Source organism: Zonotrichia albicollis, chromosome 1, assembly GCF_047830755.1.
Source record: "Zonotrichia albicollis isolate bZonAlb1 chromosome 1, bZonAlb1.hap1, whole genome shotgun sequence".
In the NCBI taxonomy this organism is placed as follows: Eukaryota; Metazoa; Chordata; class Aves; order Passeriformes; family Passerellidae; genus Zonotrichia; species Zonotrichia albicollis.
In genome coordinates this window covers 123,201,484-123,225,116 of record NC_133819.1, presented here as the reverse complement: position 1 = coordinate 123,225,116, position 23,633 = coordinate 123,201,484, and the positions used below count along the sequence as shown (strand labels likewise).

General features: G+C 38.6%; 1 protein-coding gene and 1 long non-coding RNA gene across 5 annotated transcripts in view; one reads left to right on the top strand and one right to left on the bottom strand.

Annotated features, from left to right (window-relative positions):
• Positions 1–23,633, top strand: part of JPH1 (junctophilin 1) — an 82,264-nt gene that overhangs the window by 48,591 nt on the left and 10,040 nt on the right. For all 4 annotated transcript variants that reach the window (XM_074552649.1, XM_074552641.1, XM_074552629.1 and 1 more), the window contains exons 3-4: positions 6,109–6,227; positions 22,915–23,576. In XM_074552649.1, the coding sequence (XP_074408750.1) occupies positions 6,109–6,227; positions 22,915–23,576 (781 nt within the window). The remainder of the gene's footprint in view (positions 1–6,108; positions 6,228–22,914; positions 23,577–23,633) is intronic.
• On the bottom strand, positions 6,222–22,918 carry LOC141731000 (uncharacterized). Its single transcript, XR_012582858.1, has 3 exons — positions 19,843–22,918; positions 15,283–15,429; positions 6,222–13,755 (listed from the first exon to the last, which is right to left on the bottom strand). It is a non-coding gene; the product is annotated as an uncharacterized LOC141731000 (long non-coding RNA).

The window sequence follows — 23,633 nt, the reverse complement described above, 5'->3', positions numbered from 1 at the left end:
ATGAAGTGTTTGGCAAAATACATTGTGGAAGTATGATGTCTGGCACAATTCACTGTTAGCCTGTAAATCTCTGTGGACATAGACCCAATTTATTTATGCTGTTATTTATGCCTAAAACTGACATCTGGTTTACCAGTCATTAGCCCCCAGTTATGTTTTCAATTACTGAAAACAAGTCAGCTGTTTGCCAAGTGTAAGGAATTTCCTCCGTTTTTCAGTCATTACTAACTAAAGGTTAGTATTTTTGAAGTTCCTCTGAGTAAGGACTGAAAAATATGAGAAATTAATTTACGCTGGGAAGGAGGAGTTTTCAGAAGCAAAATCCATTAGGTAAGGTGATACAGATTGATGCGCCAGCAGTGTTTGCATAATAGACCTGCTCGTGCTTTACTACATCGGGCTTCACTGTAGTACCAAGCTAGTCCAGTTAGTGACTGAAGTCACTTCATAAAGAAGCAGTGGCTGGTTGAGATTAAAAATCAGTAAAGCTCAAAGGAGATTGATAAAGTAAAGTTCACTGAGGGCATATGTCTCATTTTGTTAATTCAATCTGGAGTTTAGGATCGCTTTAGATTACTTACTGACGTGAAGCTCTTGTATTGCATTATCTATTAGTCAATCTTTTTCCTCTTTCAGTTTCTCCCAGACACCCCCATTTCTTGCTGGTATTTAGCAAGGGACCTACCCTCACTTCTAAGCTATCACAGCAGTGAGCTGCTGAGTGTTAGGAAGCCACGAGCTCATAGGTAGCTCTACACAGTCATGCAAGTATGTATTTTTAATTCTACCATAGCAGAATATTGGTTTTCACCCAGTATTATCACTGAAAGAAGCTAAGAATGACTACAGCACTTGATAAATGCCAGTCTCTCACTTGCGATGTTAAAAAAGGCATAGATGTTCTATATATATTAAGCATTCATTCCTGATACATAATATGAGGAGAATATAGAAATAAAATGGGGGCAAGGAAAAAATTCATCTAGCAAAGAACTTCCCTTGAAGTTTTTCTCTCCGGTTCATTTTACCTGGAAATGCTGTGGATCTCTGTACCAATTTTACCAACACTTGATTTTGCAAATTGCAAAGTTTTTCTCTGATAGATAGAAACAAATGTGAAAATGTTGGAAAATTTCATACTTGGGAAAAAGCCCCAAGACAATACTCTTTGTTTCCTAGAACAATCACTGCATGTTAGAATTTAGGAAGGTAAGATTGTTTTTAGAGAATTCCAGTTTCAAGAAGGATGATAATTGGTAGCATTACATACACAATATGTAATGTTACACAGATAAACCTGATACCTGTCATTAATAAAAAATATCTCTTGAGAACTTTATGTAGGTTTGGCCATTACTGATATTTTTATTCTTACAATACAGAAATCTGTTAATTTAACATTGTAAATATTATTAGTTTAGGATAATGTGATAGGAGCATAATTGTGTGTCAAATACTTGGCAAATGGAAAGCAGAATTATTTTTACAATTTTAAGAAATAGGAAGCAAGCTCCTGGAAAGCTTTATGCTGGATTCACTGTGTTTAATAAAATCTGAAGAATGAAACAAAGTAAACATATGCTGCTTACATTTTTAGTTGACTGTGAATGAGGCAGCATTACAAGTGCGTTGAAGGATACCATGGAAATACAAAATAATCTGGAGGTAATGGACAGTTCTAAATGGGTCTTAAATTTAGATAAACATTACATAATGCATTCCAGGCACATGGCATTATATATAGGCATTGTTGCTGCAGAAGGGGAGATAATATTGTTTAAGCTCTTCAAACCTCAGCACTCCTCGTTCAAGTTATTTTTCATACATGAATAGACAGAAATCTGACCATAGTATTGCTGAAAGAAGGAGCTGCTTGTAAGAAGCCTCTGACTCTGTGTTTATGATTTTTGAGTGTAGTTAATATGATGTATTCCTATTTACCTACACAGTGAAACACCGAAAAAAAAGACATCAGTGGTTGTCCCAGTCTACCCAACATACCAGTTGTCCCACAGTCTAGAAAACTTAGACTGCTCTAAAAATCAGACCCTGGTATGCAGTGTCTCAGGTTTTCAGTCAGGCATTGGTGCCCCAGCCCTCACTCACTGATCACAGAGACTGGTGCTATCTGGTACCGACCAGGTATCAGATATATTGGTATCTACCGGGTATCTACAGGGACTCCACATGCTGCCATGAGATACCAGGACTCCCCATGAGCTATAGCTACAAATTCCTTTTTAATGTAAGTACAGTTTGATTCCTGCCATAGATACAACTTAATTTGAAGCCCCTGTCTCTGTTAAATTTACCATCTCTGTGCATTCATTAGTGAAGTGGTAGATTGTCCCTCTAAATATGAATTTATTTTGGTAAATACTTTAGTTTTGTATTCATTTGAAAGCTTTCAAGCATGCGTTTGTCACATCGTGTTGAATATTAATGATAGTCCTGATTCTTTCCAGGAGAAATACAAATATACCCACACAGTAATTCAAAAGTTACTAGTGTGTATTAGGTGTTACTAGTGTGTATTAGGTATTAGAGTTGCTGAGAAATAATTTTTTACAAAGAGCCACCTATTCACTCTAAAGAAAAAAATTGTTAAAGGTCCTTTGCTATGAATTAGAATGCAGCATTGCAAAGCAGGATACTTGTCTTTCTGTACTGTTTTGCAGTTTGTGAATTGCTGCCTTCTTTCCTGCATAATTTCTATTTTGCTGCTGAAACATGAGATCAATCCTTCCTGGAAAAAAAACCTACCGCAGTCTTTTTCTTGGCTGGAGATAGGAAAGGAGACCTGTTTTTTTCTGAGTTTTGCTTTCAAGAGTTCTCATAAAGATCTCTTGTCATAGCAAAGGACATAGAGTTCCCTGGAGGAAAAAAAAACAGCACTCAAGTAGATGGTGGTCATTCAGTTATGGGTCATTTTGATGTGATATATCATAGACTTAAATTTCTATGAAAAATTGCTGATAGCAAACAAAACTTATTATCCCTAAAATGAAAGGTAAAGGAACTTTTCCAAAACTGTAGGAAGCCTAAATTGAGCAAATGGATTCTATTTCTTCTTGGATAGTTCTCCTTTACAAATGTTGTCTTTCAAAACTAAAATATTTCTCCATAGTTTCTGATAATACTAGTCTGACAGTGTGTGGGTCAGTTCAAGGCAGGATAAAACAAGTACAGACAAAATGTGGTATCAAGCAGCAGTAACTGTAAGCAAGTCATCTGGAAAACATACAGGCAGATCAAATGTGGAAGACAGAATGAAAAAAATTAAAAAAAAAAACTGGGAAATAAGTAGCAGAAAAATTATTTGAGTCTGACACTTAGAGTTAAGCGTGCAAGAAGTTAAATTTTATCTAAGTATGCAGTTGCAAATGGAGATGATAAAACACGTCGTTGCTGAAGTTAGCCAGAGAAGCAGCCAAATGCCAAGGTGATAAATAGCAAACAATTGCAGGGGTGAAGAGCCTGTGTTCAGGGCAGGCACAGAGCTGCTCCTCTGTGCAGGAGGATCGGCTCTGCCACCTTCCCGTTGCTTGTCACTTTTGTCCCCGCTCGTCAGCGGCGAGGAGGCTGTCAGGGAAGTGTCTCAGCACAGACATGTGCGCGCTCTCCGGTCTGGCTGGGGAAGGCCTGCTCAGGAGCACAGCCGTGTCCTTGTGCCTTGCCCCGCAGTGCTGCTCCCAGCCCTGAGCCCTGCTCCGGGTGTTCCTGCTGGGACACGCCTTGGCACTGCTCGCTCCTGTTCGGCTCTGCTGGAGCTCCTCACTGCCAGTACAAAAGGGGCAGAATAGCAGGAAGTGTGAGCTGAAAAAAGAGGTGTGAGATAAGGCAGCCAAGGAAAGCTGTGCTCATTTACCTTCTGTTCTTTTGGCTTCCTCTTGTTGTGACCTGCTCTGCCCAGCTTCATGTGACAAAGTTACGCTGGCTTCTTGCTCATGTCACCACTTAATTCCTTAACTAATTGATACTGCACTTTTCAATAGAATATCTGTTTTGCTTCTTGTATATAATAATATAGAAAATTCATAGGCATCAATAAATAAATGTATTATCCATTCAGTATGTTTTATTGGTGCTGATTGTTTGGTATATTAGCTTTTAAAATGTCTGTCTTAGCAGTACCAATAGTATTAGACTATTTTTTTATGGGAGTAGTCTGGTTGTTCTTTCATCACAAAAAAATGACCAGTGTCTAGTTTATCTATGAGCAGACTACATTATTGTCTCACAAAACAATGTCCCAGTGCTAGGACTGCTTCATTAGGTTTATGCTACATAGACATAATTATGCAGGAGCTAAGAATAGCTCATCTAATTGAAAATAATGATTCTAGAGAAAGAACGTGTTTGATTACTGTTACTAAGCAGGCACATACCATGCCCCCATTCATGAACTGCACAGAGCACATATGGGATTACACAGTGTATTTGTTTTTATTAACAGTTTCTTTCCCCCTGCCTGAGTACAAAGCAAAGGTGTTACAATTCATTTGCTCATTATCTTTTTTTCTCACAGACCTAGGGGGACCTTCAAGAAGGCAGCTTAAGCTAATATTTATCCAGTAAATTATTACAAGCTAAGCTTTGAAAGAACATTCAACATTTATCCACACACACATTTTAGGGAGGATGTAACTTAAATAAATCTTCTCTGGGCACCACAGATGAAACTGTCTATGTGGTTTTTTTATGTCTGTGTTTTTACTAGTACCCTATGGGATTAAACATCCTTTTGGAAATGCAAAGTCTGCCATACTGTTAATCTCTCGATGCCCATTCTGGGTAATGCTAACATTTAATTCTTCTTTTATCTAAAACACATAGAACCCTTCATTATGTCTTGAAAATAAAAATGAATTTTTACAGTGAAGTTGTTAGAAATTTTCATTTATTTAATTACTACTCATTGCTATTACCAGGCACATGGGATAAAATGTGATGCTATTGTTGTCCTGTTACCTAATTCTTTTCTTATTTCTGTGTCAGTTTTCTATTCGAATGTTATGAGAAAAGTCATGAGATCACAAAATTTAATGTATTTGGTTTAAAAATGTTATTGATATCTTTAGAGTCTCAAAATATTCTGCTGGTTTGCCACGTTTAGCTTCCCCTCTGTTCTAACCAGCCATTTCATAGCTCTAGGTTACGTGCTAATGCTGTAGAGGCACAGAGACATCACTACCATCAAGAATTTTTAAACAGATGACTGTTTGGAAAATAAAGTGGAGAGGGAAGATGGGACATGCAGTGATGCAAACCTGCAGCAACAGAACTATCAGTTTGCAATCTGGAACCAGAGGCCTTTGCAGAAGCTGTTCATGAGGGTTTTTGAGAAATAGCAAGAAGAAAAAAGTGGCAGCAGAGTGCAGATTACTTTACCAAAGTATTCCATACTTTTGTCTTGACTTCAGAAAAGTTGCCTTTTCAGATTGTTTTTGAATTTGAAATTCAGAGAGTTACAAGAAATTAGGACAGTTAAGTTCCTATTTCTACAAAAGCCTATTGAAGTGTTAAACACATTTTCCAGGCTGTGCCTTACCAACATGATCTGATTCTGGAAGACATTTCCTATATTTTGGGCTAATAATCTTGAATTTTTCCCTTCAGAAATTTCCACCTGGCAGCCAGCATTGACCCAGCATTAACTTTGAAATGTGGTAAAAGTAGTAGCCTTCCTCATTTCCTTTGAGCACCATGTGTCCTGAACTCCCAGAGTCCTATTTAGGAGTCAGTCTGGTGGCCAGTCTGACCTTCTGTGCACTTCTGTACACATTCTGGTAACATGTAAATAAACCCTAATCCTGTGTTTTTGCCAGACACTATTCTTTCCCTCACTTTAGGAATTTTAATTACAAGCTTGGGCTGTAAATTGTGTTCCTGCAAATAAATGTGATCCAATGTTGAACAGGACTGAAGAGCTGAGAGGAATAGTGATTTGATCCTGAAATACTTCACCGATTTGCAGTTCCTCACAACAGTTTGTCTAAGAGTGCCCTGTACAGGATAGTGTATGATGGCTGGGGTCCTTTGCTCTCTCATGCTTGATGCACCTGATGCAAGATGCTCTACACATAAACTCTTTTCTGCTTTGTACAGAACCGCACACGCAAGAGCTAAAGCTGATGCTGCGGATCAGGCTGCTCAGGCTGCTCGCCAGGAATGTGATATTGCAAGAGCGGTTGCCAGAGAACTTTCACCAAATTTCTACCAACCAGGTAATTGTAGATTGGGGTTTTATGGGGCTATTTGTTTTATTGCAGTAAAAAGATTCTGTTAAGTTAAAGTGTCAATTCCATCTTGAATGTTGTCTTTTATACAGAACTAAGTAATGTGTATGTCATGAGGAATGCACATTGTTCAAGGAGATTTTGTTATCAGTTTGTAATAATTTGGTGACTTTTTCTTTGTATGAAAACAGTTGAGTGTTGAAAAGTCAGTATCAAGCACATAACTTTGCCTCAGATTAATAGTTTATTCAGGATAGTATCAAAGACTTCAGCAATCATAAATCAACAGAAATTTGGATTAATTCTATAATGTGTTTATTAGTGGGAAAATCTATAGGTTTTTTACTGTCCAGTAGAATTCCTGACAGTCTTGGTTAGCTAAGGGCTAAATTTTGCAGAACATTTTACCATTAGACATACATATTCGCAAGAGAATCTTCCTCTGTTATGCCTGGGGTGCTCTGTAGAACATTAATTCTGTATTCACAATGGCATAGAATTAGGTCTGTCCCACCTACATCAGCATTGCAGCCTGTTTTCATCTCTCATGGGGTTTGAAAACTTGCTGCAGGAAGAAGCAAAGTTGATTTTGCATTGTTTTTCTGCTGTCTTTCCATGAGGTTCATATTTCTGTGTACTGCTCTTTAGCTTAAAATTGGATAGATAAAATGGAACTCCATTTGCCATTTTAATGTCTTTTCATGTCTGCCCTTTCTTTCACCTGTCAAATTGAGTTGAGTCATATCTTGTTATTACTTCTCAAGGATCTGCCTGTACTCGCATGCTAATAGAGATTATAGCTCTGAGATTCATTTTCACTTACTGTCATTTTCTGCTCATCCTTGTTTCAGACACAAACTTACTTAAATGCACCCATATAGTGAATGCAGGCTATAATGACCCAAAAATGCAAAGAACAACATTCTGCAACATTTTCTGATAACACACCTATTTACTTCAATTTTTAGTTCAAGTGGTCACTATGTATAGCTTGTTACTAAATCCTTACTGTCAGCTACCTTAGAGAATACTTGATTTCTTCTTTATTCCTAAGTATTTGGTTGTAGAGAGAGAATGTGTTTTGGGGTTGGGGGGATTGAGGACCTCTTTTTGTATTAATTTAGTGCCTAAGTCAAGGATTATTCACCTGATTGGAATTGTCATTTCCTTTACCAGTCTTGCAGACTTTCTTTGTACACATCCTGATATAAATTCATCTTTTGTGAACATGGCAGTCCAGAACTGTTGGCAAAACTCAACAGAACTATTTCCGGTATTAAGACTTTACTGGCTTTAAAACAGTATAAATATGTACTTTTCACTGTTGGGAATGACCTCAGTGCTACCTCTCCTGTGCATTTATATTATTGGCCCATATTTACTGCTATCATAGTCAAGTCTTTTTCATTTTTCATTATTTCATTATTTCATTCTCCACCAGCTGAAGAAATCCCAGTTTACAGCAGCAGACCATCTTGCCATTCGTAAGTTAAGAAGTTATAACCTTAGCCACACAAATAATTGAAGCATTTGGAAAGAAACTACTAAAAAGCTGGCAAACCCTTCAAATAAAGCAATTACTAGAGTACTTGAGTGAAAATGCCAACATCTGACAGCGTGAAATTTGACACCAAGAAATCACCCAGATCAAGAATGTGTCTTTTTACTCCCTGCCACAGGAATTGAAGTAGCATTGCTGACAGATCAGCTGAGATATGGGAGAGAAGGTGTGGGATCTTATTTTCCTCTCATTTGAAACTTTTATTCTATTTACACAAGAGGAGAGTGTGTATCTCTTCCTCAAGTGAAGCTGGATATGTGTGCAATGACACAGCCAAGCATTTCTCAAAGTTTACTTCCTCTGTTCTCTGTGTGGAAATATCTCTTGGTTAGCTAGCTCCTAGCAAAAGATAAATATGTTTTCTGGACTCCAAATTTTGAGTTCTCTAATTGTTCCCAAGATAGTTAAATACAGCATATTTCTATACATTTGAAAAAAAATCTCCTCCCATTATGCAAACAACTTTTAAATACCAAGGTGTTAACTAAATCTCAGTTATCCCAAATAAACTCCTGCAGGTTCACAAATCATTGTGATGATTTCAAGTACTGCCATGCCTGAGATGTTTTCCAGGCTCAGTGTATGGGATACCTTTCTCAGATGCACTTTTTCTGTGTGGTACCAGTTAAACCACTCACTTGTACACATGCTTGTTTGTTTAAGCATTTCCCAAGAGTCATGCCAAGAGTAACTGGACAGTGTTACTGTTAGCTTTTGTCATTTATGGTAATAAAATAGATAAATATTTCCAAGTATTTACATTCACTCACACAAACAGAAGTAAATACCTGCTTTTCAAATAGCATTTTTCATGTATTTGAATGAGAGGAAGGTAACTTATTGCTTCCTAGTAGCAACTTCTTGGTTTTCTTTTGCTGCTTGAGTTTTTTATTTTTACAGTATCTGTAAGTGCTGCTAAAAGGTATCAGTAAGTGTTCTGTCTCATTCTCTGAAACTATAGTTAAGTGAACCTTTCTATTGTACCAAATAGTCTTGAAAATAGGTTATGATAAGAAAGTGTAATTTTTCTCTTATTTCTTTAACTGCTTAGTATGGCAGGCAAGCATGCTGTCAGCAGTAAATGTATGTAGCATATCAACAAGCCTCTTGAAACAGAGACAAAAAGAAGTGAAATACAAATACTTCTCTAAATAACAGAAGCATTCTTTTTTGTCTTAATGAGTGATCTCTTAATTACTTGTAGCCTAAAACCATTTCAATATTTGAAAACCTTTGATAAAGCTCTTAAATTTCAAGTTCTTAAAAAGCATCTTTCTGGGGCATATAGCCTAGTATTAAGCACAAATTATAATTACAGTGAATTCATCATCCATTGTACCAAGGCAGTTCATACTTCCCAAATCCTTTCTCTCGTGTTTCACCTTTATGTTCATTAAGGCATTCATCAGAAGCTGCCAAGAGGCTCTACCTTTGTAGTGTAGTTTAAAAGGAGACTAAGAGGAGAACAAAGCAGTAGGAAGTAAAGTAGCACCCAGCAGGTAAGAATAATAATGAGGTACCATAGAAATCTCGAGATTCAGCTCTCCCAGTGATTGATTGCCTCAGTATTTGCATATAAGGAAAGCCAAGTATGATTGAAAAGGCCAGAGCCATAGTGTAAGGACTCACAAGGTTGCAGAGAGCTGTTTTCCCTGAGTTTGTTCATGCTGTTCTCAGGCAAGACCCTGCTTCTGCTTTTGCTGTAGCAGATATTTGGTTAGTGATTAATAATTAGGGGGATATGTGTCTTTGCAGAGCCCTGCCCACAAGGCTCTACATTTTGTAGATTTAACAAATGTTGTACTCTTTTTAGAGACCATACTTTACTGGCCTTTTTATCAAGAAATAAATTCTGAGAAATCCCAGCTCTGCCCTGTTTATTTCCTCCAGGCATCACTAAACTTGTGGATGTGTCAAAAGAGAGCACACCAGGACAGGAAACAAATGAAACCTGAGTCATAGCCTCATTCAGGGGAGTCATCCAGGGACAGTTTGAGATTTGTCTTCACTTAGAGAAAAAATAAATGCTTTTTTGTGTCTCTTGTAGAACCTAGAGAAGAACAAATGACTGATGGGAATACTGTATCAAAGGTGTAACAGAAAAGAAAGGTTTTTGATACTCAGTGAAAAGGGGGAGTATTGTTCTAGTCTTGCACAAGGTTAGTGGATGCTTTGGCTGACACATTCATTCTAAATTCCCAGACTGTCTTTAGGATGTGGTCTTGTAAACACACTATCAGGAGGTAAACTGAAGTATGGACTTGCACAGATCAGACAGCTAAGCCATAATTGTCTGTGTGCATGTATACCCTGCAGCAAATGGATACTGCTCTTTCATTCAGTTTGAATGAATAACATTTGATTAAATGAAAGAAGGGTACAACTACTTTGTTGCAGGGTAAGAGCAGTCTGGGCACTTTACCACAGAGCAGTTAAGGTCTGGAAATTCAGATCTGAGTTGTTTGCTGGCAGATTATTTGTCAGGCCAGCCAGCTGCCAGATGAACATGCATGGATCACCAAAACAATTCATCCAGCCTTTGACCTCCTAAACAAGGCATGAGAGAAATCAAGGAGCAGTTTATAAATTAAAGCTGTCCAAGTTTAGAGATGGACAGAATTTCTTTAGGTGAAATATATGAGCAAAGACTTCTTAATGATAAGAGTAAGAATTTGGCAAGGTTTACTAGTATATTTTACTATAAGATTTGGCTACTATTAAAGCTTCAGTATTAACATGCTGAACATTACTAGTTTCAGAAATAAGCATTTTAAGTTTATTGCAAGGCAATTTGTAATGGCTACCAATGCCTTAAAGAGGAGCTGTGGTTTACATTCTCTTTTGACCAGTGGTAGATATCTGTAGTGTAAGGAAAAAAACCATCCTTCCCATCTTCCTCTTCTCTGCCATCACCACCTCCTCAAGTTCTCAAAACGCAAACTCCATATGGACAGGAAAGAGAGATTTCTGGCTGATGCTAATTAACTGGAATGTCCTGGCTAAATGCATGTGTGCCAGACCAGAGAGTTTTATTTTAAAAGCCAATTACAATGAGCATTTTGCCTGATTAAAGTTACCAGCCATGCCATCAGTTTGTGCCTTAAAGCATACGGAAGCTCTCTCATTATTCTTAGTCATGCAAGAGTCTGTTCATTTTCTGAATTTATTCTACATATGACTTCATCATCCTCACAGATCTGTTACTGGGTTTCTTGCTGTGCCATTTTTTCTCTACAATCTATTGCTTCTATCCTCTTTCTACAGAACTCTGGAGAAGGCAGAGCCTATAGATGTATCCTAATGCACTTCTGTTGCATCCAGAAATCAAAGAAAGAAGGTGCATTAAAGGAAAAAGTGCCAATTTCAAGCTTTGTTCTTCTTCTCCCCTTTCTTTTTATAAGTCATGTCATACCAGTCTTCACAGCATGACTTCCAGATTTATCACCTGTCTCAGCAAGCCCTGGGTACAGATGCCCCCACCCTTCCTTCCACATTTTTCCTCTTGCCCAGGGTGTGGGCCATCCAGCTTGCTGGGAGTCTGCATCCATCCTGCTGCACTGCCTGACACACCTGCTGGCTCAACCCACTCCTCAGTGTTCCTGCAATGCATCTGGACAGGAGAGCCTGCTTGGGAGAAGGCAAAGCAAAGACAGTTTGCAGAGATATAGCCTTAATTCTTCAGGATGCTTTCTCAGTCTCTCCAAGACACTTTTGAGTCACATAATCAAATGATTTGCTTAGGAAAAAATATGCCCTATTAGTTTTGAGCAAATTAACTTTTAAAACTAATAACAGAGAACCAGTTTCCTGTAGAAAGATAAAGCTGTTACAATCACTATAATTTTCACAGACTTGCATAAGTAGTGAGCTAGTTAATTTGCATCCAGATGAAATTCATGGTTGCTTAGTAAAGGTTGCAGGATCTGACTATGAAACTAGTGGATGCCTGGACTAACTTCAGTGCTGTGTTGCTATCTCAAAGTAACTTTTTGAATTCTAGCCTAGGTGTAAGTATCTAATCTGGCACTATGGGTGTGTTATTTACAGGTGTAGTCTGAGAGAAAGAGGTCAGTGCTTCCTTTCTCCTGTTAAAAATTGTTCATTTGCTCTGAAAAAGAACCATTCCTTCCAGGACACTGTTGGCCTGCTCTAGTGAATTTCTATATTGGTCTGCCATGGTGTCCAGCCAAGGACAAGATGAAGTAGGGTCTATCACATGGGAGTATTATCACAGTGTCAAAATTTCCATTATAAATCCTATTTATAACCATGTCATAAATATTTGTTCCATGTTGAAATTCAGCTAACAAAGAACTGAGAACTTTACTTACAGTGCTAATTTTCAGTCGAGTATGGTGATCTATTTTGAAAGGATTTTATTATACTAGTGGAGATTTAAATTATGTTTAAAAGGTTAGGTTTCTCCTGTTACACTTTTAACATGTGATTTGGACCATTAGAGAAAAATTATCTTTGCAGCTTTATTCTGTGTTTGTCAAGGCCACAGAAATAGATGGGTAATGTATATGCCCTTTTATGCCAAGTAATTTTCCCTTAAAATTACTGTAAGGAGTTCCTGGAGGACTGTAGGGAGATACCCAAAAATGAAAAATCTAATTCATAATACAGACCTAAATAATGTAGAGTAATGTTCAGTATGATATGGAAGACCATGTTGAGAATTTGGAGGAGATGAAGATTTCTGCCTATTAGTTCAGTAATAGTGATTCATTTAGATTATTGTCTGAGCAGGAGTAAAACCTGGAACTGAAACACAGCCAGCATGGAATTGGTATTTTTTGTATGGTGAAATTAAACAGAATGAAAATTGTAAAGGAAAGGTAGAGAGTCCAAGAACAGAATAATTGGAGGTTATTTTCCTTGAAAGTATGGTTTGAAAATGAAAGAAAAATGCGGCTGAATTAAAAGGACAAATCACAGATGTTAACAGACGAGACTTGTTCCAGAAGAGGAGAATGGTTGCCTGTGTAAAAGGATGGTAAGAGTGGGGTACTGATACTGAAATGTGGCTAAGAAAATCGCAGAGGTTCCTCAAAAAGTATCAGATGAAGAGCAGAAAGTATTTTGCCAAAGGCAGTTGCCAAGCTGAAGAGTATGGGATAGATTTGGAGGAGAGGAGCAGTAAATGGATACTGCAAACTTAGAGTTTAGAATTGAAAACTTAGAGCACTAATGGGAAAGGAAAGAAATGACACTTTGTGAGGTCAGAATGGTAAGTGGCATGGTGAGTGGGGTTTCTCCTAAAATACAAAAGAATAAGAACATTTTGGAAAGAAGCCAGATTTGGATGCAAGACTAAGCAGCTCACATACCCTAGTTTTAGCAGAATTAAATTGATTGTTGTATTTCTCCAGTTCTGGCATTTGCAGTGCAGCGGTCACTCCAGGCTCTTATACTTTATAATTAATTTAAATGCTAGATACAAGAAATTAATTTTGCTGGAAGTGTGGTACAGCTTAACGAGTATGGGTTTTGAAAAATACTGAATTAGCCCTCAACCCTCCAAGAAAATTAATAAAGCCATGTATTTCAAAAGCAGTAAATTTCAAGTCTCTTTATTTTACTCCTGTTCATAATTTCCAGTGTATTTTCTATAAATACAAGGTGATAAAGGAGGGTTCTAAAAAAATTAAGTCTGACATCATGTAATATAATCATGAATCCCTTAGAAATATCTGGAGTTTTATTTTAAGGTAGTAATGCATCTCTAGATCTGTAGAATCAGTGGAGTCTGAAGCTGTCTAGTTTTTCCATATTATTTCTCCTATCTATATCTATGCCTGTATGTTCAAAATTAATGTTGGTTGTTTGCTGACATACCTGCATTTACTGTCTTTCTGGTTTTGAGCATTTTTGGAAGATATTCCACAGGCATGAGAAGTGCTGACATCTACAATCCAAGCCCTGAGTGTGTATCCTAGGCTCTGCTTTTTTCTGTAGTGGAAGAACAGAAGGGTGTTCTCAGACAAACAGGCACCATGTCTTTATGAAATAAGGATTTTAAAAGAGGTAAAGATTAGAAGGGCTTTGGCAAAAAATTCACTTGTTTATTGAATTTACTGAAAAACAGTTCTTAAGGCAGGCTGACAGACTTGGCCAGTTGGAGAGCAGACATGAACCTGCTCCTGCTAAAGCTGCCAGAGTCCCATGGAGCAGGATGATAGCCATGCACTTGAAATGTGATAAAAGAAGTAGCTAATACCCTTCCAGGCTGTATATACAGAAGCACGTCATGGAGAATGGTCCCTTCTCTGCATGATCCCAGTGACACTGAGTCTGAAATACTGTGTAGAACTTTGGGGATCATCATGTCAGAAAGATCTGGACATGCTGGGAGAAATGTAAAGAAGTGTGAATTCTACTGAGTAAAGACAGTTATTATTTTAAATATAGAGAGAGACATTAACAGTCTCTATATTTAAAATTCATCTTCTCAGAGAATATGCACTTGCATTGAGAATAGGATTACAGCCTTTCACTTTTGCCCATCCTTTAAGAGCTTAAAAAAAACCACTTTTGCAGTTAACAGCTGCCCCAGTGAAGTTCAGATGAAGTAAAGTAGTCTCTAGGTTTTCTGTGAAAAAGCTAAAAATTTACCTTCTCAGTTATCGCCTGTTAGGCAGCCTGCAGGCTTAGAAGAATTCAAGTAGATTATAGTGCATGTGATATTTGGCTGGGATCATTCACATTAAATACAATGTCTGCATATTATCTACCCTGGAAAAATGAAGCCTGTCCTAGATACAGGAGTCATATGCATCACCATGTAATCTTGACAGATATATTTTGAAGTTCTGTCAGTATTCATCAACAGAAATGCAGGGTAAGTAAAGCAAGCCATAATTAAGATTGCTGGGCAGTTTCTGTGTCCATAAGCTGAAGTGCCAGTGAGGTGTTAGAGATAGTTGTGCAGCACTCATAGTGCCCTCTACCAGGTAAGATAAATTTGTTACATTTTCCTGATGGTATTGAATCCAGAAGTATAAAGGCTTACAGACTGCTATGCAGATACAGTTAGGAAATGTTGCCCTGTTTTGGAAATACCACAGCTACTTCAGTCACCTGCTAAAGCAGTTACAGGAATGGAGCAGAGATTGGGTACATAAGCATAAATTAATTGTTCTTGGTGCTGACTCCAGACAGCTTTTGAAATTCATTAGTGTGTATGTGTCTGCACTTCAATGATGCATTTATAAACCTTGACAGGAAGAAAATCTTGTTTTTAGGGATTCTTTTATCCTTAATGATTCTTTAGTTAATGGATAATACAAAAGTCCAAATTGCAAAAGCACTATTTAGGTTCTGTATGCAGGTGTATTAATGGTAGGGTAACTCAAAATCATTTCAGATTTGGAGGAACTGACATGGAGAGAAGAGGCAGTCTGGTTTTTCTACCGGTAGAAATTACATTAATATCTGTTTCATCATCCTACTGCTAGACTCACAAGTTTGTGATGTTACCTATGATGTGAATTGTTTGGCTGAAGTCCATTTCCTTTTCTGTTGCCATTGCTGTTGCTGGCAGCTCGAGTGTGCTTGAGTAGACGCTGTGATACTTTCCAAAAGCATTGTGAGATAACATGGTGTCATATGCTTTTCAACAAATACCTGTGCAAAATGCAGAGACATTGACAGTAAAGTAGTCAGGTCACACCAAGAACTGTATTGTGCTGTGTAAATATCACAGCAGAGTAAACACAGAGGCATAAAAACTTGGGTTTGGCCAAAGTCTCTGTGTGTGTGTGTCTCTGTACATGGGGTTAGTAAATAAGTAACTCAAGGCTTTTGATCTCCGTCTAGTCCATGTCGGGAAGCATTTGGTGGGGGTTTTGAAAAGGCTGTGTCATTTTCTTGATGTCACAGTCAGGAAAATAAAGCATTGGCAGATATTTAAAATATGGTAGATACATATTCTGGCAAAACTATGCAGAAGTTGTTTGGGGTGCTGCACAAAACTGTTCCCTGAGCAGGTATAAAGTAGCAACCTTGATGTGCAAGAATTTTGTGGTTTGGGTTCTTCTGAACAAGATACTTAATAAGCAATTTCTACCAGTGAATACTTTCTGTAGGTCCTTATCTTTACTTAGCAAGAAGGGAAGGTTGCATTTCCATTTGCTTTGAAGTCTTCTTGCATTCAGTGATGCCACCATTTAAAGTTAGTCCTAGGTGGACTAGGACTCCTTGGGAAGGTATTCTGACTTTTACATTGCTGGATGATGATGTGGCTTTGTCAGGTTGTGGCAATAGTAAACTATCTGCTTATATTCTATCTTATATTCTATCTCTTTGTCGTATGTTTCGGTCACGTTGGTAGTACATGGTTTCAAAGACAGCAGGCTGCCAGATCAAACCAGAACAGTTCCATAAACTAAACACATGTAGGCATCAATCTCCATGGTACTCATGGATTTAGTGAGTAGCTGTTGGCACGTGCTAGCTGCAGTCTTGCCTCCAGTCCAGCATGAGGAGGAAGACCACCAGGAATACTGCTTAAGGAAGCAGCAATGCTAGCAACAGAATGAGAAACCCTGAAAGTGTAAGCTGGAGAAAACTTCAGCAAAAGGAAGATATCTTCAAAGAGGGAGGGGTAGGAAATGAAGATTTGCAATTAAGAGTGAATTAAGAAAGATTCTAAGTAATAAACATTATATTTTGGAGTATTTTTTGGATTGTGCAAAAAGAAAATGGACTCCTCTCCCTCTTGTTTGCATTGTGGCCACCATGATACTTCCATGCTGGTATATTTTCTAAGGCAGCCAAATGGAATTTTAAAATTGATCCAGGAAAGATTTTTTATTTGCCCTTAGCTAGGGAAGCTGCTTAATAGCATTTAAAATGCTGGTCATACCTCACCAAAATGCAGCTGCCATCAGAGGCTAAAAGTTAAATCAGCCATCCAGACTTGGGTTTCTTCTGCATTTCACAGTGTCAACAATCCCTTCCATTCCAATTTTTTTTCTCTTTTGTGACATGCTTTATTTTTAAGCCTTGGCTAATGTGTTTTCTATTCTCTAAAGCATTCTCAAGTACAGTTAAAGAAAGCCATTATTCCAGGTGGCATAACCAACTTCAGATGCAGCTGAAACAGGACAGCCAGGTCTGCCTATGTGTTTTTTAATTAGGGAATTCTTAAATAACTTATCCATGCATCACTAGGAGTAAGACAGTTCTTATGTTGCTGCACATTGACCCAACCATGGTGGAGCTGCACTATTCCATGCCGTACTGCTGGGTCACTGCATCCATCAGAAGGGTACGGCACACACCTGCAGTGAGAACCTCTTAAAATACCATTAGGAAGACTTTCTCTGCCAGGAGGGTGAAACACTGGAACAGGTCAAACACTGGAACAGCCTTTTCTAGAGAGATGTTTGATGGCTCAGGATTGTCAGTGTTCTAGAGGTATTTGGACAATGCCCTTAGTAACAGGCTTTAACTTTTGCTCAGCTCTGAATTAGTCAGTGACTTGGACAAGATGATTGTTCTAAGTCCCTTTTGACTGAAATGTCCTGTTCTGTTCTTCTCATACCTAAGTCAAGCAGAACTGTTGTCTCAGAGCCCTATTGCTCTTTAAGCACCTTGCCTTATATCCTTTTATTTCTCTGGCAATAATTTTTAATTTCCAGACCTATTCAGTCCCAGTTCAGTCTATCAAACATTACTAAAAACATAACCATATCTCTGCTCCAGTGAGTTCATCAGCATATTTTGCATATGGCATTGCCCAGCCCTCCATTCAGTTGGGCTGGATTCAAGCCAGCAGCCTAGCACTTAAGAGGGTTTTTTTGTTCCCTGTTACCAGTATAACCACCAGAAAATTAAGAACAAAACAGAGGAGGTACTAATGATATTAATTATAGTTCTTCTCCCTCCTTTCATCTCTCTCCAATGAAGAAATAATAATAAACCCTATCTTTCTAAAATTTACTGAATATAGTTACTTGCACTTCCATAATGACTCACTGAATCATTTATTTTAAGAGATTGATAATTGATTATTTATATTTCTTCACCTACATTTACCATCCTGAGGAATTCTTTTATACTGGATGTCCGATCCTTAGAAAGCCTAACATAAGGAAGAAAGATTCTGTATTAATTGATCCTCATGTGAGAAAACCATCAAAAACATCAGAAGATAAGCCAAATTGTTTTCACTGCCTTATTTCATGAACAGTATATATCAACTTGCAGTGCCAACATAAAGTATACACTTTCCTTTTTTAGTACAGTTCCTTTAAATACAAAAGTCTTAAGCTTTTGCTTCAATCATCTCATGCTCTGGATTTGTATTAGGGTATAATCTGCATTAAGAAACTTATTTGTCATTTATTATTTCCTTCTCTCTTTGAATGTTGATTTGGTAGATCAGCTCTCAGCTTTTTCAGCAAGAAGATATTTGTGGTAGGCCACAAACTTACGGCCAAAGTGCTGTGTGGAGTTTTCATTACTCAGGAGGCTTACACTCCTTTCCTAGTTTTGACAAAGGCTTTCTCAGCACCTTTAACTTTGTCAAAGATTTAGAAAAACTTTAAGCATGTTGGTACTTTATTCACAGCTGAACACTAAATTCAGAAAGGTTATTCAGATGAAACATATGCTCTGGGTCATTATTTCCTTTTGGGTTAGCTTCCCCTTCACTAACATGGGCTATTGGTATAAGCTTTAGTTTTTACTTCTAGGCTGTGAACTTTTCAGATCAGGAATTCTCTCCTTTTTTTGTACAAATGTTGAGTAGTTCAGTAAAAAGAGGCCTCTAATCTTGGAAGGTCTGCATATAGACTGCAGTGTTCTGGTTGAGCAGGTAACTTTGATTGTGTCACCATTACCCCACAGACAGTTGTTAAACATTATAGTGAAAAATGAGCATCTTTCCATTAACAGTTCATACATGTGAACAAAATTAGGAGGTGAGCTATGTGCTTCACATTTGGAATTTATCTATAAGCACAACATAAATTTTCTCATAATGATGAAATTACAGCTTTGTTTCTTATTTGGATTACTCTTTAAAACCCTGTCTATTTGTTAACTCTCTATGCGGCACTAAAGATAGGTTACATCTCATAACATGTACCAGAAATAAGCATATGTTTATCTAATAAGTACTTCTAACATACCTTGAAATTGAATCACATCGCTCAGCATCAGTAGTACTTTAAATATTATATTCTTAAAAGATTATGTACTGGAGCCTGCATTAGTGGCATTACAGTCTTTTGCTTTTAGTAGATAAAAAAAATTGCAATATGAAATGCTTATTTTGCCTAAATTGCTCAGAATGGCAAGATATTTAAAAAATCACTGATGCAATTTCATGTATGCCTTTTCCCTCACTATCCTAGATGTGTTCTACCGTCCCTCTCAAGCTTCAGATTTCATTCTGATCTGATGAGGCGCACAAGGCTCTTCTCAGCCTTCTTGAGAAGCAGTGGCTGCATTCACAGTGTCCTGCAAGATGACATTTTCAGATGCTCCTTGAGCCACAATCCTGCCACAGCCCTATGCTGCCAATACATGTGCCTCGCTAGGCCATGGGGGAAAGCATGTGGCTGTCACCTCCTTAAAAATGCTGTGGCAGAACCAGGGCATCCTTCTCTTCTCATTTACAGGGCTGGCCATGCTGTCACATCACTTACTGGAGCCCTTCCAGGAGGAAGGACATATTACTTAAGAAATTCACAAGAAATCCTAGATTTAGAGCAACCATGAGAGCATCTTCAACCAAAGCAAAGCTTCCCTCACCCCACAGCCATCACTGAAATGCTGTTCAAGCTGACCATCAGGCTGTGTGAGATTCTGTGCACACATCCACACAGTCCTTTGGCCTTCAGAGGCTATTCTCCCCAAATACTGGCTAACTCACACTTCAGTGGTGCCATCCACTTGCTGGCATCACAACAGGTGTGTGAGCCAAAACCACCCTGTGGCTGACCTTGATGGAGTAAAGGTGCATCAATTTTGATCCAATGGTAGCATAGCCAGCCTGTCACCATGAGAAAACACACAAATTCATCTTACCTTGGTTAGATAGCACTTCTTGGTTCTACATTCCAGACCAGGTTCTCCTTAGGCATCTCAGGACCTCCTTAGGCATATCATATCTAGATCTACTGCTTGCTTGAACTGTGAACTGAAGAACCAGAGTGCCGTGTTTATTTCCTGGTCAGATAATGCCACTTTTCCCTCAAATTCTATTCTCTTTCTCATTAAGATCAGCCAGCTAAGAAATGTTACCCGAAAGGATGTGACTCTTGGCCCTTGGTTCTTTAAACTTGTGCTGTAGATTGCTGTTATGATGAAGGACTCCCTTACCCGTGTCTGTAGAGTCATGTCTTTAACAAAGGGGACAAGTTAAATCCTGGCAGCTCTTAGTTCTTGGAAGGAGTGGGAGCTGAGTTCTTGCTGCTTGGAGTCAGTGACTGGGACAGGTGCACAATCAAATTGTATTGGATACAGTGAACAGATGTTTAAAAAGGATTTGGACAATCTCCAAAGGGAACTTCAGCAAAGGGCCAAGAATTTCAGTGTTGGAAAGACTTGCCTGACAGGACTGGAGGCAAGGGATGTATCTCTAATATCCATGTGTGATGTTCTGAGGGTAGAAGGGAGGGCTGCTGTGCTGTGCTAAGGCAATGGCTGAATATCTGGTCAGACACCCTCAGATGTTACTTGGATACAGCATTCTCTGGTGGAGCTCAGTGGGACATAGCATCAAATATTTCCAAATACCCAGTGAGAGTGTGGCATTGTTAGCCTGTTGAAACTTAACTTCTTCGGGAAGCTCCAGATTGTATTTTTGTTTTGCTTTTAAGTTTTTTACTCTTCACTCCACCGGTCTCTTGGTGAGACATGGGCAGCTGAGACCATTTCCCTTCGGTTTTCAAAAATTCCAGTAGCTTGGAGGTCTCTTGATGAGAGGGATTTTCTCTGGCCAACTTTGGGAGGCTTTTAGTTGGTTGCAGGAAAGGGTGGAGAGGAATGACATTTCTGAAGTAATTTCTGATGTCATTTTCTGATGTTTTCCTTATGAAAGTGTCTTCAGTTTGTCAGGTGCTGTGAGATATTAGTATAAGTCAAATCTTTACATAAAGGAGGCAGTGCAGAGCTGTCACAGTATGTGAATTTTCAGAATTTAGGCAGCATTGTAGGACTTAAGAGATAGTGTTCCAATTGGATGCTTTAGCCACAGCAGTCATAAAGAGCAAGCTAATGTGAATATGGGTCTGTCCATAATGAATAATCATTGCAATTTGACAGCTCCGTGGCTTGGGCTTAAAGATTAGTCAGAGCTCTTTTAGGTATCCTTTTCTCTTTACACCCCTAATTATATCTAATGTGAAAAGATATGAAAAATAAAGTTTATGCATGTTAAACCCCTCAGCATTACCTTATGTATCTCAGCAAAGGTGGAAGGAAATCCCCGACACGATGGAGAAGTTTTTGAATGGCGATCATACCTGTAACTTTATATATGGAAACTCTTAATTTGTGTTGTGCTGGCTTTCCCTTTTACCAGGAAGATTATAAAAAGCTGTGAATCAAGCCTCTAGTTCTCTCCCTCTGTGCAGGCTTAACTCCTCAAAACTTCCTCCTCAAATGTCATTTGAGAACAAATCCTGGCTTGTCTGTGTCTAGCCTTCCTTCTTAACAGCTCCCTGTTTCCACCCCTGGTTTTCAGATATGCCAAAAATGTTTCCTGCTCAAAAGACCTTGCATGCCGAGTAATTCTTCATCTCAGCAATGCTTACTTACCAGATGACTCAGTAACTTCCAAAAGCTTCATGCTGCTCTTCCTTCCTCTCATCCTCGCACTGCGTAGATATGCATATGCTTCTGGCATCTGTAAAAACACTGTATCTGCCGTGCACAGTTAGAGTCTCCTCTAAACTCAAAAGCAGAAAAATGTGTGCAGACATTCTTCTCTGGGCACAGAATTTCTTCATGACTTAAAGCACAGATAAGGCTCACTTAGAGAAGGGTAAAGAAATCGAAGGAAAGTTGTGGTGCTAGCAAAGATAGAGGTGAAGAAACAAGTTGCAATGTATTTTTCAGAAGCCATTTTTGAAAATACAGGAAGATTGTCAGCAGTTCTTGGATCACAGAGCTCCCCAACTTCTGAATTTTTAGGGAAACTGATCCTGAAATCTGAAATATGACCTCTAGGAAGTAAAGCAGAAAACATTGCCTACAGTGCATACAGATTTACAGCAATTTTGTTTTTTCAGCAGTGTTTGCTGAGGTCTTACCATTAAACAATTAAATCTGAGAACCAAAACTTGGAGCAGAGCATGTCAGCCAGTTTGTGTTTATGTTAACAGCTGTACAGGCGTGCACTTTGATAAGTGAGTCCTGGTAGTGAGTGTGCATGTGGGTGTTTAGCTAGAATTTGGGGAGAGGATGTTCTTCACGCTTGCTGCTCTGTATTTTCCTGGTGAATGTGAAAAAATTTGTATTCCTGCCTTCTAAGAAGGAATTGTATTAGTGACTAGAGTGGTTAACCTGGGTCTTCATGTGGGAGTGATTGGTTCTGGAAGACAAAGCCAGCATGTGAGAGTTTAAGGCACTTATATGTGTATGTAAGACAAGCTGACATTCACCCAAAGGGGGAAAAAAGTGATTGAAGCCCTTTTTCCTGTAGCTTACAAGAAAAAAAGAGACATTTCATTTTCATGGTTAGCTACATATCAAGCAGGTACTCTGATCATGAGAAGTTAAATCAGTGAGGGTAATCAAGCAAAACATACCTCAGAACTTGCCTCTCAGAAAAGGCATGGTAGGTGATGTAAGGTTAGACAATCTACAGTCACTCAGACTTTACTCAGGGGCAGTTTATGTACCGTGGCCCTTTGAAAAGCTGAAGATGTAGAGTGACTGAGCCAAGTTAGTAAGTTTTTCCAACAATTACCAAAAAGCTACAATAGCTCCTGTGCCTGAGCAATTTGGAGTAAATCACTGTGGATGTCAATGAACTGTTGGCAACATATACCCCTGCCTGCATTTTAGCAAGGCAGTACAGTCTGACATCCCAGTGCAATAGTTTCACTGTGAACTTTGTTTTGATCTTAGTATTTCTGTTACACTGTTTTTCAGGCCCTGATTATATCAAACAAAAATTTCAAGAAGGAATGGATGGAAAAGAAAAATCTGAAGAAAAAGGTCAGGAGAAACCACCCTCCCCAAAAGAGTCACCTCACTTTTATCGAAAAGGTACTACACCCCCTCGAACCCCAGAAGCAAGCCCAAGAAATAGTCCTCCTCTCTCTTCTGAGACTTCTCCTTCAAAACAACTGAAAAGGCAAAGCTCCACTTCTGGGGCAAGACTCAGTCAAGAAAAAAAGCTTTTAGCAACTGAGAATATAACACCCACGACTAACAAGCCTTTATATTCAAAAGCACCTGTGAAGGAGGAAGCAGCTGGGAAACACCAGCCAAAGTTCTCAGCCCAGCACAATGCCAGCAGCACAGAGAATGGGGAGCTGCATGGTCACTACCATGGCTATTATGTAAAAACAAATCCAACAGCGCTTCCACAGGAGCTCAGGGAAGAAGATGAATATGCCAACCCTTCACCATCAACCCTTGCACGGATACCACCCTCTCAGAAGCCAAGTCCTGCTAGATCTGGGGGTAAGCCAGATGCCAAAGAAAACAAGCCTGACATAAAAATTAAGAAACCAGAATTTGCTGCACCAAAGAACCCAGCTAATAATGAGTCCCATTCAGCAATGGAGAAAGAAGTAGGAAACAGCTCGGTAAGTACTACAAGGAACATTTTCACTTTCACTGCCCTTATGCCTCTAAGTGCTGAG